This window comes from Rhodnius prolixus, unplaced genomic scaffold (assembly GCF_049639745.1).
Source record: "Rhodnius prolixus isolate KJV_2025 unplaced genomic scaffold, Rpr scaffold_5, whole genome shotgun sequence".
Taxonomy (NCBI): domain Eukaryota; kingdom Metazoa; phylum Arthropoda; class Insecta; order Hemiptera; family Reduviidae; genus Rhodnius; species Rhodnius prolixus.
The window spans coordinates 24,312,771-24,329,820 of NW_027411624.1; the positions used below are offsets into that span (position 1 = coordinate 24,312,771).

Here is a 17,050-nt window from a genome sequence, read left to right on the forward strand (position 1 = left end):
GTATAAGACGATTTTTGGGTACCTAAAAAAGTGATGTACATGCGAATCCGTGATAAAGAAGACAAGTAGTAAAGAAAACAGGGGTAGCTGGGAATACGTACTTTGAAAATCTGGAGCGAACAACTAAACTATTTTCTTCTACTACAATTCTCCGTCCCCATAATGCCGTAAAAAGAGGTACCTTAAAGTAACCTGCTTAAAATAAAGAAACCCTTCTATCACGACTACCACTTCTTTCAATCTAGCTAGAAGCGTAGTTCAACTTGAAAGGTTGAGAGCATACAAGAAGGGGCTTTATAGACAATCAAAGTAGATGTTTAACAAGTTTAAAAAAGAGTTATAATCATGATTCGAAGAAAGTTTACATTCTTCAGTTCAAGATTTTTTAGTAATACGCTCTTACAGTACCGAGTAAAGTAATGTAAAGTAAAGTAATCGCCTATTTTTTCAGGCGGGGCTTAACGTCCAATTACCATTTACTAGGTGACGTGGACGGAGGCGACTAGCTAACATACTTTACTATTTCTCATTTAACCATTAAATAAAATCCAAGGCCAAGACCGGGAATCGAACCCAGTACCACAATGCATATTAGCTTTGCAGGTCTCGCCTCTTAACCCGCTCGGCTACCGTGGCGCCTCAGTACCGAGTATTTTCGGCTGATAGCAGTCAGAGTTTAAAAGCGTCTACATTGAATGTTCAGCAAATTTCAGTTTTGGTCCTTTGCTTAGCTACTTTAACATTTACGTTAAATCTCGCTTTCGTTTCGCATTTGTATTTTGTACAAAAGTAGCCAAATTTTATGAGAGTTGACATCAAGCTATTCATCACTATTACAACAGAAAGATGTATTAAACATAGATAAGAATGTGGGTGGTTGCTACGATCACGGTGACTAGGTAATCTACAATAGATTCTATAATTCAGTACGATGCTTTTGATAAAATAGAATTAGGTTCATGGTGAAGTGTGATTGTAAATTGAGGTAATGACGTGTAGTAGATCAGCACGGGCTGTGGGTCACAAATTCTAAAATAACAATTAGATAAAACAACGTAACAAGGATGAGCGTTATTCCAAGAGAACCTAACTTTATTAGAAAACAACAAGGCACTAAAATGTCCAGTCTGTTATACTCAGGCCCTTCATATTTGCATCTACAGTCTATTCTAATAAGATAAAATGAACATTTTCCCTTTTTTTCCACATTAATTCATTTTTGTTTTGATTATATGAACACATTCTTTTGACCCAAGATGTAATGAATTTCACTGATGATCATGAAAAATATTAAGAATACTTATTCAATTTGTAGATTTGTAATAAAGATTTCTGTTCCAATTTTTATTGCCAGTTATTATTTTTTTATTTAAGCATTATTTTTATTTATTTTTCTAACTTTAATTAGTGTTTTCTTTTTTATTTATTTTTATTTTTCTGTAGAAACTACAGTGTCAATCATTTTAAAACTCTTCAATGCTGCTAATGATCAAGGTAAAATAAATGGTAGCCTAATAAATGCTTCGTACTACATAAATATTTTCATTAAACACATAGCAATAGTAATTAACAAGAAATTCTGTAAATCTGATAAAATCGGAAAACACATTCTTTAAAATGGAATTATAACTTACATAAGTCGAGGAGCTGCATCGCCTTGATATGATGGATATACCAGAATGTGCGGTGCCAAGGAATCTGTTTCTGGATTTCTACGTTTTCTCCAAAGCAGACATCCAATGAATACTACCACCAGTGTGAATATAACAGCAGCCAGCCCAATGGATACTAAGAAACATAATAAAATTTGTTAATTATATAAAGTTAGTATACATTTTCACAAATATAATTTTTTTAAAAATACGTGTCTTCAACTACAACTACCATAAAAAGCAATTTTAGTGAAAGACAAATTCTCTGAAGCTAGTAAATTAGAAATCAAATAAAGCGGAGTGTATTTCTCGAGTTGTGGGTCTTCGAAGTAGAAGATTAAAGTCGACTGCGCATAAAATTATAAAAACCTTATTCTGCAGATGGATTGCTACCCAAAATATCTATTTGTAATAAAACTTAAGTATTTATTATTGTTTACAATTTATTACTATTATAATTTATCATTAATGAAAATGTGACGGATGAATTCAGAGATATCCTTGAATGAGGATCTAACCACTTCAACGATGTTTTTATCTTAACTACACCTGACAGTCAAATTCTCTGATTACTAATCTCTGTTGATGGATGCAAGTCCGAAACCGGTCAGGATTATCTTAAATCTGTGTGCCTTAAAAAAATTGAATTTTTTCGTACTATAACGGAATATTTCCCCATCTAAAACTTTGGAGAATTCTCCAAATAACAACGTTAGGACATCCAATATTTTTAATAAGACAATGGTTAAATTTATACAAAAAAAATCGCGCCTAAATCAAGGGATCCAGAGCCATTCAGTACAAAACTTCTCTATCTTTATTTAATTTATCACATTACTGTAACTTATGTAAAAGTCTGGTTTTGACCATGTTGGAACAAGACCTTAATATCAAATACAGTAAAACTGCTGAGAATCTTCCCCATTTTTCGGTCAAAACTTTAGTAACGCTTGCAGCCCGGTCCACAACACTTTATTTTTAAAGGAGATGTACTACTTTTGTCTTTCAAGAAAAATCACCTTAGCTAAGGTAAAATTTCATCAAATAGTGCTACTGACTGAGCGTAGCTCTTCTTTCTGGTTTATTTGGTACACGCACAGGAAACCATAAAATGCAGCTTTCATTTTCACAATGACTACCTAGCAATTAAGAATTTCGGTTTAAAAATTTCATTAGCCAGGAAATATTTTTTGAGTTAACTGCGTTTTAAAAATGTTCCAGTCACATGTTTTACGGTTAACCTCTGAGGCTTTCAGAATCAGAACAGCCATTACTTCCACCGATTTATGTAAAACACTGTTTTGCATGGTACTGACAATAACCGATGTTAGTCAGTTTTAATTTACTGCAATTAACATTTATGCACGATTTCTATAAAGACAGGTACAGATTATGAGCTGCTTACACACAAGGTTCACTTACATTACGTCAACGCAATACGGTAGGTACAGGAGTGCCCTCCATTGACTCAATTTGTAATCACTCTTAATTACTTAGAGCACAAATAGTTAAACTTGTAAAATTCTTCTCTCGATCGCGTTTAGGTGCAACTCTATAAAGTACGAAATTACTAAAAATTTGATCTAAACATCTTAGCAGTCTTCAATTGAGTCACATCAAAGAAGTTGAAAGGTAAGGCCGATTTCATTAGATTATTGACGTAATGTATTATGTCATGTGTATTATGAAGTTTTTATATAAATACTTATTACTGGGTCGTAAAGAAATATCTATTACCACTTAAGCAGTTATTTCAAAAACTTTTCTTCTCAGTTTGTGTAGGGAGGATGTGTTTGGATGCCACAAAACCTGTTAGAAAATTTGTCGAACGGAAAGTTTTTTTTTTAAATAAGGAATAGATTGCTTGTTGTCATTCACTTCTTTGTTATTAGCCCCATTTATATTATACATATTATCCTGAATTCTAATCACCTTTAAACTTTATATAGATTAACTTTATAATAATTAATAAATTATATTAGTAATCAAATTTAATTTTATCAGTAAATTTCGGTCTTCCTGTTTTCGTCTTCCAGTCTCCAACAATGAACTTCTTACAGAGTTTAAACAATCTTTGGATGTTCACAGTCAATCGAACACATGGAATTTACCCGTTATAATGTATTAGTAGATTTAAGTTATGCACCTTTAGAGTTGAACAACGCCTAAGAAAGGGGAATTGATTCTGACAGCAAAATACTCCGAAGACAGTTGATGGTTCTTTGTGAGTCCCAAACTTCACTTTTCGTGCTACACGCTAAACTAATATGTGAAAAATTCAGTTAAAATTCTTTTTTATTGTACTTATTGAAAATCGACTAGCAGTTAACAGACTCTAGAGACAGCATTCTTGAGAGCTATGTGTAAAACTTTTTATTAATCTTATTTTACTTCTTAATTTTTCACATTCGTGAACCGTGACATTCATCGAGCAAAATATACAGGTTAGCAGTTAGTTCTGCAATTTTAGTCGTTATTATAGATTTGACAGTTTGAAGTAACTCAGAGTTATATTTGACAAGAATTTCACGCGGATGGTATACTTAGTTACTTAATAATTAAGTGTCTGGGATTATTGAACAAGCTAAGTAAAGTGGCCAAAGTGAATTGGATAGACCAAGTGCTGACGCTACTACTAAATAATTTATACGGAGCAATCCTTCCAGTGATTACACTAGGTAGCTAATATCAAGGTTGAATGCTTGGACAAAAAATATAATGTTCAGAATCTTTCGCGGGGGTTGATTGCATTACGTGTTACAAGGGGTTTTTAGAACAATTTCGTATCAGCAGCTGGCTTAGTTAGTATCAATTGCGCTATAAATTAATGAATTTTCTAGAAATATTAAGTTATCACTAGTACAAGCCACCCTCTTCCATTCATTAGTTAGAGACAACCAGGCTAAATAATGAGGCTGTATGATGAAGAAAACTGCTACCATAAAGTGAAAATCTACTCTGATGGAAGTATGAAGGATGGATGTGTCGGTGAGGCACTCGTATTTAACGATGAGAGTATATCGATACCACAATTTAGGCCTATGTCCAAACAATCAAACAAAGCTCTTCGTGATTTTCAAAACTCTTAATTAGATTTTACGGAACTACCATGTTTTTTGTTTATACTAACACAGCTCAGCACTCTTAAACACTCCTGGTGTAGCTCCAGATTAATTAAAAAACCCAAACAATCACTCTTGGTGGAAGAAGTTTGGGATAAGTTGGTAACCCAAAACCAGTCAATTTTTGAGTATTCGTCGCTTGGTTCGAGGCTCATTAGGGCATCGATAGTAACGGCAGAACCGACGAATTGGCTAAGCTAACTTCACGAAATAAAGATGGCTTTTTCAAGCGTACCAATGAGCTAGATTTTTGGCTTGATATATGGAGATGTTTTAAAATAATAACAGCAAAGTTGGTTTATTTAGAGACGGGCGTTTCGTCAAGAGAGTTTTATCTCGAAAAAAATACAGGTTTGAGTTTACCATTGAACTATCCTACATCCTCACTAAGTTATTCACGGGTCACGGACTTACTAAGGGTACTTAAACCTATTTAAATAATCACCTTAAGCGCTTACCCATGTGATGATTAAAGGTTCAGAGTGAAGACCACATTATTAGCATTTTAATTCAATAGGTAGCATTCATCCTAGTAGTAATTCATTGGAGGCTGCTGTAAGGTGGAGAACAAGAATCCGTTAACGAGTAGCGCGCTTAAGTTTTTATTAAGTATAAAAACGTACAAGATCTGAATTTGGTTTCTATTTTAATGATTTAATTCTTTGTCACTAATTGGCGACTTTCATTTCTTCCCATTTGTAATTTTTACTTTTCTTTTTGTTTTTACATTTTTTTTTAAATTGTAAATATTGATGTAAGAATAATGTAAAGTAAAAGAACATTTGGTAAAAAAACTTCCTAGCGTTAGGATTACTCTCTCTACAATAAATACCAAACTCACTCTGATAGCTCAAAGTGCTCTATACAGACCCACGAACTATTGATCTAACCCTTTCCCTAATAATTTATAACTTTTTTTTTTTTTTAATAATAGTTAACCCAAAGTAAAATATGAAAAACACTTAAGGATATACATATGTCGTCAAACCTAGATGAAGGTGTACATTCTCCATCAAGTGAATTTCCAGACATCAGCGCTTTTTGGTTCATTTTTCCACCGCCAGTTGCAAATATAAATATATACTTTTATTAAAAAATTTTGTTATTAAAATAGTGGAGAAACCTTGTAAAAGGACCCTTTTTTTATATATAAATTGTATGCTCAAAGAACAATAAACGTCTTAATAATGCAAGCCTACAATGTTTTAGATATTTATTTTAGAAAAATATCTAATACTAAAAAATATTAAATTCCTAAGAAATATTCATTAAAATTTCTGTAAAAATTAACTGAAAACGTTTCATTTTTTAATTTGCAACACGTCCATAGACTGTTTATTTCAAATCAACAGTTTACATTGGTACACCTTCTTTAAAGGCAGTTGTCCTGGACAAAAAAAAATGAAGATCCTGCATATATGTAATCTGTAACATAATATTTTGGTGGTGGCCCTTTACAGTATAAAAACAATTAATTATTCAGCCTGGAACTCAAAAGTTTCTTCGTGAAGTCTGTGTTCTACTTCTGTGTTCCTACTAAGAAAGGTGATTGATTATCAGTAACAGACTTATTTAACACTACCAACACTTACAAAATTCAATCTGGAGCTTGAGCAAATCAGCTTTTTCTGCATTAAGTTTTTGATCTGTTTCCCCTTAAACTAGTTGTTATATTTCCTAAGGAATAATATTATTATTTCAGTACAGTTTGAGTGAAATTTGAACTTTCTACAACTTACTGGTTTTGCTGACCAAACACACATACTAAGTTGGGGAAACTAATGGTGAAATTTATAATTAGACTTTTTAACTTAATAATAATAATAATAAACAAAAAAAACCTCACGCATGCTGTACACAACCCATTGTTCAGAACAATTCCCAAAATATGGAAGGGATATATTTCTATTTTAAGTTTCCAATTAAGATGACTTGATTCATTAGCAGGCTCAGGTTAATGCACTCTAATTAAGTGTCATTCTTCATGGGTAAAAATAGTTATATAAGTGGGATGCAGACGGCAGCTGCTCCTACTGCATTTAAACTTTAAAGAAGACCTTCCACTCTTTTTTATTACTTTTTTTTTATTTGTTTTTTCTCTCCCGTATCTACACAGATATGGATTTGGAGTTACTTATTCTTATTGGGCATTATGGGTTTTAATAGCCTTCTTAGAATAATTAACATTAATAAATATATAATATTTATTATTGTTATTATTAATAATCTAAGAAGACCCTTAATAAAAATAATTTATAAGTGCCCTTAATATTTCATATTAATGTTAAATTAGTATTTAGTATGTTGCTTATGTATTGTTAAAAAGTTTTGTACTTTTTAATGTAAAACTTGTACATGGGTATTTCTGTTGTAATATTTAAATTTAAATAATCTCTTTCTTGATGAATATGTACCCTTCAGAAATTTACGTTCTACAGTGCTATGTATGTCTATTCTATCTTCTCTTTCTTTTGTAAATTTTATTTAAATTTTAGAAGTTTAAAATTAAATTTTCAGTTTTTGCTTTCTTTATCTACCAAAAAAAATAATTTTTTTTTACTACCAATTTGAACTTTATTTAGTTTCATGGTTTATTTTTTTACACCTTGTTTTTTCAACCACTTCCATTAATCCTTGTTTTAAAGTAATTATTTTCTGTTCTAGTTTTCAAATATGTTGTTATGAACTCTTTTGTGAAGAAATAAATTAAACAAAAGTAAGGAATTTTGGTATCAACTCTTTATTCTACTCGGGGAACCCTAATATGTGAATTTCTATGAAAATCTCAAATCTGAAACACTACGATGTTTGTTGGGTAAGAGAAGGTGAAAATTGATATTGTTTATTTACATTCGTTATTACATTTTTTTTTTTTTTTTTTTTGGCGCATCAACAGCTGAGGTTATTAGCGCCCGTAGCTTTTTCCAGTGCACTGCCGGCCTCCGGACAGTGTTCTCTAGTTACAGACAACACTGTCCATCACCGGACAGTGAGCTGTAAGAAGCTCCTAGGAAGAGAAAATCTATACATTATTATTATTATTTTTGTAAATATATGTAGCTTTAGTTTTTATTTGTTTTCCTGAAAAGGAGTACATTTATCTCTCTTTTTTTTTAGGGTGAAGGGGCGGAGTGCAACCGCATGGAAAGGAACACATTTCTTTATAAAAAGCGGACATCTGGTAACTATTTTCAGAGGATTTTTTTTTTAAAGTTGATTTTTCTTTACCAAACATTTGTAGAAGCGCTCAAGAGGATTCATAAGTATGGGTGCTTTAAACGTTACCTAATTTATGTTACAAATTCTTCGTTTTAAAAGGAGGTATTCATATTAACTTATTCATTAATATTTAATTAAAAATTTAGGCTAAATAAGTAACATTTGAAAATTTCAACCTACAGGTTTTTTTTTTTTAATTTAAAATTTATGAGTGATAACACTTAGTTTAAAACATCAGTCAAGTGCCACGTTTTTAACACGATATCCAGTTTGTATTGCAAGTGACTGACTGGTGCTTTGGGGGGATTCATTATGTTTTGGGATGAACTCTTCCAAACCTTGAATACACCTTCTTTCTCTCCGATCCCTCGGCTTCTACTTCTCTCACCCCAACTGTTACCTATGTTTTTCTCTTCCAACTCTTCACAAATAGTTGGACAATTACTTAACGTTCACTTCAAAATTCTTGTGTCAACTGCCAGTCAGTAATTCAGCAACATTGGCATTTTTATTTTCCTCCTAGGGTATTTAACTTTATCACATGTACAGGACAGCCAGTCACTTTTTCGTTGTTCCTATTAATTATTTAAGATTATTTATTTCAATTATTTACGACAATTTTCTAAGGATCATATTCTCATCCCTAAAATCTAAAATTTTCATTGTAAAACTACATACGAAATCAACTTCTCAACAACTTATTTATTATTAAATTAACTTGCTGTAATAAATATTAGATAATAAAACAATTAATAAAGGAGAATGTTTAAACACAGCACATCAGATATTCTATCAAACAGGGTTCTTTTAGCAAATAAATATGCCTTGGTACGTAGATATCCTGCAACTTAACATCATACTTCTGAAACTTGTTAAACAAGATAAAATATTTTATTTAAATATTAAGGCACGTCAACATTTGAAATTTATATTAGGGAATTCGTGAGAAAAATTTAAAAAAAAAAATTATAAATTCAATTATAGAGAGTGCTACCGCTGGGTAGCTTCTCTCCTCCAGCTCTTCCCGCACCAGTTCACCTCCTATTTACTTGTTGTATATATTGATACAAATTGTAAATAAATAAATAAAATAAATTCAATTAATAGATATTTCTGGTAGGCGTATTTATGAGACGTTCCATATTCTAGTGAGAAATGGGGTCATGTTTGAACTTAAGGCTGAATAAAGCATTTATCAGAATAAGTATATGATAAGGGGATTAAGTAAGAAGGGACACCACAGAAAGTTTCCGTAGCTAGTGTTCATAACAAATTCCAAAAATAATTGCTGCTGAAATAGGATCTGCGAAAGAGGACCTCACTTAAAAGAAAGAATTACAGACATAGACAATAATAAAAAGACCACTAGGAGAGTGTAGATGTTTGCCAAGGGAATTATATTAAAATTCCCTACAGGGATTAAATCTGTATTAAATATATTCATAGTTAGCTGACTAAAAAGTGTTTTAGAAATACATTCAGTTAATACGAGGGTCGTTTGAAAAGTCCGTGCAAAGTCAGAGAGATAGCACCACTGGCGCGTATCGAGGTTATGTTTAGTTAGTAGCATCTCTTGGAAGAACACACACCAAGTTTCAGCCAGATCGGTCTATTTCTTTGTGTTTGGCATTCGTTTGAATCGAGGAAGTCGAGTGATTTTCAAAAAATGGACGAAAAAGAATTTCGTGTGTTGATTAAACACTACTTTATGAAAGGCAAAACACCTCAGGAGACTAAAGAGAAGCTTGATAAACATTATGATGACTCTGCACCTTCGATTAGAACAGTTTATAAGTGGTTTCAAAATTTTCGGTGTGGCCATATGGGCACAAGTGACGCTGTACGTTCTGGACGCCCTGTTGAGGTTACTATTCCAGAAATCATTGATAAAATCCATGATATGGTGATGGATGACAGAAGAGTGAAGGTGCGTGAGATTGCTAGTGCTGTGGGCATCTCGAATGAACGGGTACATAATATTTTGCATCAACATTTGGACATGACAAAGCTATCCGCAAGATGGGTGCCGCGATTGCTCACGCTTGACCAAAAACGAAATCGTGTGAAGTGTTGCAAGGACGGTTTGCAGCTGTTCCAGAAGAATCCGCAGGACTTTAAGCGTCGTTTCGTTACTGTGGATGAAACATGGATACATCACTACACTCCTGAGATCAAAGAACAATCTAAACAATGGGTTACCAAGGGGGAATCTGCGCCAAAAAAGGCGAAGACCGTTCCTTCGGCCAGAAAGATTTTGGCGACTGTCTTTTGGGATTCGCAAGTAATAAACCTCATCGACTATCTGGAAAAGGGTAAAACTATTACAGGTGCATATTATTCATCGTTACTGGACCATTTGAAAACCGAGCTGCAAGAAAAACGCCCACGATTGGCCCACAAAAAAGTCCTTTTCCATCACGACAACGCACCAGCTCACACCTCAGCAGTTGTGGTCGCAAAATTAATGGAAATAGGGTTCCAACTCGTTTCACATCCACCCTATTCTCCAGACTTGGCTCCCTCGGACTACTATTTGTTTCCCAATATGAAGAAATGGCTGGCGGGAAAAAGATTTTATTCAAACGAGGAGGTGATTGCAGAAACGAATTGGCTATTTTTCAGACTTGGACAAATCCTATTATTCGGAAGGGATCAACAAACTAGAGCAGCGTTGGACGAAGTGAATAAGCCTAAAAGGAGAGTTTGTTGAAAAAAAAAATGCTTTACCCCAAAAAATTAAGTAGTTTTTTATTTTTGCACGGACTTTTCAAACGACCCTCGTACTTACCTATAGGATTGCAATCGATGTTGCTATTAATGTGCATAAATATCTATTTCTACCACTATTTAACCGATTCAGAAGGAAAGTACTTCTGCCTTCCGGAAAAGTACAATATAAAACATATTTTATTATTCTCACATTATTAACTCAGAGGATAGCAGCAAAATACATACGAAACATTCACTCATGAATCATGGATCATGATGGGGAATGTACAACTCTACATTCATGCTCAGTCTGCCAAGTGTGGGTGTATCATAAACATATTACATTTATACGGTTTACATTAAATCAAATGTGTCTACAATTAATGTATGCATACGCATTGCTTTGATTGAAAAGATCCATAATTCATAAAATGTAAAATCTAAAGCAGGCTTATTCGTTCGTATAAAATCATTTTCTCTAAACTTCCTCTTCCTGCGAACCTGTAATTTATAAAATTTTGTTTTCACCGGAAAATATGAGACTATAATGTTCCAATCTAGTGGTCTTTCAGATGTTTACATAAAATACATTATTAAAACTTAATAGTACCGTTCATTGTTTTTGGTGATCGATTCATTCATCTAGAAGGAAGAAAGAATAATGCCAATTTCAGTAATTATTTTTTATTTTTTGCCTTTGGCCTAGCGATTAGGTCATCTTAAGAGCTGTGGAACATATTTTACAGTGGAGTTATAATGTACAAATTAATTTGTATAAAATTAATTTATAGAAGTTAATTACTTAATGCTATTGACAATTAAATATTTTATATATTATATGTATGTAATATTTTATGACTGTTTAGAATACGTGCATAAATCTGTTCAAAAAACCGTTTTTATATGTCTGTATGAAACAATTCAAACAAATTTTACCTCTCTTTTCACCATGAACTCAACTCTTGTTTGAAAACAAAACAAATAAAAAAGTGTACACAAAAATCAAACAATGGGCTTAACTATTGCATGGGATGGTTGTATTTACAGCCTAGTTCACGAAGTACAGGAACATTGGTTTTTCAATTGGTCATGGTTTTAAGTAATTCATATTCAATGATTTCATAGCCAGTTTTATATTTGCACTGTTATTTGTTTTTAGGAAAAACAAATATTCATTTTAAAAATTTATTGGAATACAACCAAGTTGTCATGCAAAAAAAGTAACGCCTACTTTTCCTGCAAAAGCACCCTTGTCATCGGGGCAATACTAAATTGAGGGATACTCATGATATAAATTATTTTTCATTTTGCAAATATTTTTTAATTCGTTTATTGAAAATATGTTTTAAAATGTGAACAATATATTATTGAAGCGTTTAAGATTGTGAACCGTTAATTGTGTGTCGACCTGAACAGGGTGAAAGCAGAGGTGGCTGCCGCTCTTGACGTCCAGGCGGAGCATTAGGCAGAACAATAAAGTTGGACTTCACGAACTTAGAACTTTATTTCTATGATGAGATGGCATACCTGATCAAGACTAGAACATTTAGCCAAGGACTGCATCAGGAACCCCACAACGCCCCTCTGGGCTGAGTCTCGCCTACTTAAGAAAAGTAAGTCTGTTATTTTCACTAAATATGTAACTGCTCATATCGATGGCGCTACGATCCTACAAGTAGGATCCTGATTGTGGACAGTAAAGTGTGGAGTAGACCGTTTATTGTTAGACAGATTTCTTCATAGCATTTTCTTTTCTGTAAGTTTGGCCTTAGCAGGACTTTTTTATCATCAATGTTGTTTTAGATTCGAAATCAATTCTTTGCATGAGCTCCGTCAATTTAATCTTACAGGTGAAAGTAATAAGGCGCGTCAACACCTAAAGTCATTGCACCTGAGGCCTTTTTTAATGTACTGGGCAATATTGTCTCGCTTCAAACTTTCATCATCGAATAGTGAGTTATAAGAAGTTCTTTGAAAAAAAAAAAAAAAGGAAATTGCTGGCAGCTAGATTTGAATTTTGGTTTCCCAGTGAGATTTCAGTGCACATCCCACAGAACTAATCCTCTCTCTGATAATTTCTAATTAATTGATTTTTAGAAATGAGTATGATACTGCGTGAAGCGGCAAATAAGCAATTATCGTTGGGAGTGGCATTTATCTACTAATTCTCACAAAAATTCTAAATTACAAACAGCTAATTATATGCTCTATACTATGTGGAGAAAACCCAAAATGGTAGATAAGCACCATCAGGCAATGAATGCCCTTACTTTGTCACATACACTTCCCCACACCACACCTAAAAAGTTCCATTCCTAAGAGACCAGGCGTAACTTTTCATAAGATTCTGCAACTACCTAGACAACAAAAACAATGTGTTCTATTTGACCAAGCAGAGAATCCACCCAGGGACCTTATGTCAGTTGAAGAAAAGTAACCTGACCAGCAAAGTGGCACTGGTCACTTTCTTCCAAACCAGTCCAACATTACTTACTTGCATTGGTTTGCCGATTGTAAATTGTGTTAAAAAAAAAAAATATTTATAATAAGTCGATATTTACGGTTTTTATTAACAAATTGTATATATAACTGTCATTAAAAATAAAGTGGGTTGATTTATAAAACCAGAACTAAGCTTAGAGAAAGTCCAAAAAAACTGGCATTTATAATGACGTTCAGAACGTTCATCAACGGTTAACAAGCTACGTGGAGCAAAACAGCACCATTCTAATTTAATTCCTGCTTAAATTTTTATAAATAGACATCAAGTAGTTTGATGATAAAATTGTTTAATTTATTATTCTTCATTTAAAAAAATAAAACCTAAAAATGTTTTTAAAAAAAATTTATGTAATCCATAAATAAGAGGTAAAGAGAGAAATTTAAGGAATGAAGCAAAAGTCGACCTACTCAGTTATGGTGACGTGTAGAAGCATACTGTTCGGTTAAAGCCCAAGAACATGGAATGGAGGGTCCCTCTGCTAAATAGCTCAAAGTAATCTCACACTTCACAGCAACACCGGCTTCGCTACGATGAGAAGCTTAATTAATATTTATTTTGCATAATGATGTTTGTCCTTTTAGGGCCAAAAAGCACAGAAAACCCGTTCACTTTAAGAGTAAAACGGCAGACCAGAAAATCTAAAAAAAATGAAAAATCCATCGACATTTGTTTTTTTAGATATTTTGTAAACATATACACAACATGAGGAACCATTTTCTAAAATAATTTCGGAGATTTTTTAGTGAAAATTTTGCGCTAGTTTTCACTAACATTACTCACGATTATATAGAAGTATAAGTGACTTAGATACTATCTGTTACAGAGATGACTGACTGCAGATGGTTTCTGAAGTTATTGCTGGGAAGAATGTAGAGAAGATGGAGTTTCTTCATTTAGATTAATGAAAGGTACGACGATTGATCCTAAGATTCTCTTGTGGCTGAGATCTCTTGAGGGATTGTTTTCATTGAGATCACTTCTATTTAGAGAGCTCTAGTGTCCCTCTCGCTCTCTCAAGTTCATTTTAGAGTGCAGGGAGTGATGGCTTCACCCGTGAAGTGTTCTTTCCGCACATTACTCAATGGGCAAATGCTTTCAGAGGTTTTTGTTTACCCTTTTTCACGTAGAATAGTTAAAAAGGCTAGGGATTTAGTTTTTTATTTCCTTTGAAGAGGAAGGGTAAGTGCGATTTTAAGTTTTAATAAACTCCACTAGGTGCTAAGAAATAAAAAATATTTTAGGGTAAATTTCATCATCAATAGGTAAAGAAATACTTTTTTGGAGGCTAATTTCTTTATGTGCGTTTCGAGGACCATTAAAAAAAAGTAATGTAGTAATGCTTATTTTTTTCAGGCGGGCTCTACACCCAACTACCAAATTAGATGTGTGACTGGAAGTGAGTGGCAAATTTACTGGTAAATTTCTTATTAAAACTGTCCGGTAGGACAGTTGTATAAGGGTTGACCATCAAAAACTGCACGAAAAAGTGTAACGTTGAAAAACACCCAACTTTGACAATTTTTTTCTCTTTTTCTATAAAAGATAAAATTCCCAAATTTTCTTTATAATATAGGGCAAATCCTCCTTTATAACTGTAATTTTTTTGCAACCATCCAGATCTAATAGGTTTCGAGAAAAAAGTTGCCGAAAATGAGCAAAAACGGCTTTTTCAAAAAATGTTCTTGTTCTTGTTCTTCTTCTTCTTCTTCTTCTTCTTCTTCTTGTTGTTCTTGTTACCTTTTTTGTAAACAACGTAGCGCCTAAACGCGTGAACCGATTTTCATGAATGAGGTGTCATTCGATTCGGAATTTTATGTAGATGTGCCTTTTGGGGGTCTCGGCCCTGTACATCGAATGGGAGAGGAGTTAGCCCCCTTTATGTAAGGCCCCCTCCAAAATTATTATTACTAATTACTCTGTAAATCTTGGCCCGATTTTGATAAAATTTGGTAGGATGATAGGGTTAGGGCTCCCCTACCTAACAATAGAGCGACGATCTGCTCTTACACTTGTTAAGGGGAAGTATAGCAATCGTTTCAAATTATCGACACGTGAACCGATTTTCATGAATGAAGTGTCATTCGAATCGAAATTTTGTACAGATTTGTACTTTAAAAGTCTCGACGCTATGCCTCATAAGGAGGGGAGTTCGCCCCACCCAAATAAGGCCCTTTCTAAAACTATTATTACCAATATTTCTACAAAGTTTAGTCCGATTTTGATAAAATTTAGCTCAAATAAGTGGTTAAAGCTCCTCTACGTGGCTGTGAAGTGCCATCATGCTCTTACACCTACTAAGAGGAAGTACTGCAATCGTTAAAATTATCAATGAGTGAACCGATTTACATCAATGAATTGTCGTTCGATTCAAAATCTTTGCCTTTTAGGGAGAAGTACTGTAATCGCAGTTTATTTTTCTTGCTCCTCTTAAAAGGAAGTACTGAAATCGCAGTTTAATTTTGCTATTTACGTACAAATACCTTCCTATTTTATTCAAAACGCTTTCTCAAAAAAATGGTTATTGAGGATGGTTTGGGGACCGCAACTATAATCATTCTTTAAAAAGATCTCTCCAGTGGTAGTTACGGTTCCGATTTAACACCTTATCAGGTTATAATGATAGAATAGCTTATTCCAAATTTTAAAAAATCTGTAAAGCAGACGTAACTTTGCAAATAGACAAAAAGGAAAATCTATCCAAAAGGTACAAAAATCTCCTTAACAAAAACTTACAGTTTTAAAAGTTAAGTATAAGGGTTGATTAAACGCCAAAAGGTACACAAATCAGCAGTTCCCAACATTTCATTAATACTTCATTGATATAATTTAAGTAATTTTACTGCATTAACTTTTCCTTCACATTTTTTAGAATTTATTAGATGTCACAGACCCTTATGCTGGCCAGTTCATTCATAATATTTTTTTATTATAATTATGATAAAATGAGTGATGAATTATTCTGATTAGTCACATATACATGCATGTTAAAGTAGAAAAAAACAAAGTTAGAGTCGGCCACTTTTTAAATTTCAATCACGGAGGATTCAAAACAATATTTCAGTCTTAAATTCGTCTTACCGAAATATTCGTGAGCACAAATAACATACATTTAATAACAAGTAGATTATTCAACAATATTTACTGATTTCTCAATTGTAATTTAATTTAGTCCCCCTAATTTTACTTATGGTAAAATACTGGAATAATTAGCTGTCCTAAAAATATGCATATCTTTATTTTCTTTATTTTATATTACATATATATAACATTGTGGGAAGAACACCTAGATTGAGAATGTAATTGAAGAAAACTATATTATTTGCGATAAAGCCAGATTATTTATTACTTATTATTACAAACGTTTGACTACAACATAAAATAACAATTACTTTAATCGAAGAATGAACTTAAACCAATGATTTTTATTTAAAAATAAAAATAAATGCATAAAATCATTGATGTAAAAAAAGTTTATGAATTTTTTAGCCTCTTATTTTTTTTATATTTTTTATAACGTTTTCTTTTTCACCTGTGATTAATAGTTTGATTATTATAGATAAATAGATATTACAGTCAATCTAAGTTAAATGGTGTGCTACTTGAGTAAATATTTTGTAGACGAAAATGGCCAGCATAAGGGTCTGTGACATCTAATAAATTCTAAAAAATGTGAAGGAAAAGTTAATGCAGTAAAATTACTTAAATTATATCAATGAAGTATTAATGAAATGTTGGGAACTGCTGATTTGTGTACCTTTTGGCGTTTAATCAACCCTTATACTTAACTTTTAAAACTGTAAGTTTTTGTTAAGGAGTATTAACCATTAAGTAAAATCCAAAAACTG

The 17,050-nt window shown here is 32.8% G+C and overlaps 2 protein-coding genes across 12 annotated transcripts in view; one reads left to right on the forward strand and one right to left on the reverse strand.

The window, feature by feature from the left end:
* Nucleotides 1-17,050, reverse strand: part of LOC141458953 (synaptotagmin-15-like) — a 147,155-nt gene that overhangs the window by 79,639 nt on the left and 50,466 nt on the right. For both annotated transcript variants that reach the window (XM_074137578.1, XM_074137579.1), the window contains exon 3: nucleotides 1,635-1,788. In XM_074137578.1, coding sequence (XP_073993679.1) covers nucleotides 1,635-1,788 — 154 coding nt within the window. The remainder of the gene's footprint in view (nucleotides 1-1,634; nucleotides 1,789-17,050) is intronic.
* The window catches only part of LOC141458956 (uncharacterized), a 59,596-nt gene continuing 45,449 nt past the window's right edge, over nucleotides 2,904-17,050 (forward strand). For 3 of the 10 annotated variants that reach the window (XR_012461300.1, XR_012461291.1, XR_012461293.1), the window contains exons 1-5: nucleotides 3,141-3,284; nucleotides 7,439-7,589; nucleotides 7,892-8,095; nucleotides 12,119-12,315; nucleotides 14,029-14,113. The gene's annotated coding sequence lies outside the window, so the exon portion shown is untranslated. Of the gene's footprint in view, nucleotides 3,094-3,140; nucleotides 3,285-7,438; nucleotides 7,600-7,891; nucleotides 8,096-12,118; nucleotides 12,316-14,028; nucleotides 14,114-14,558; nucleotides 14,621-17,050 lie in introns of those variants that run through there. The other 7 variants (XR_012461298.1, XR_012461290.1, XR_012461295.1 and 4 more) reach the window with 6 other exon arrangements.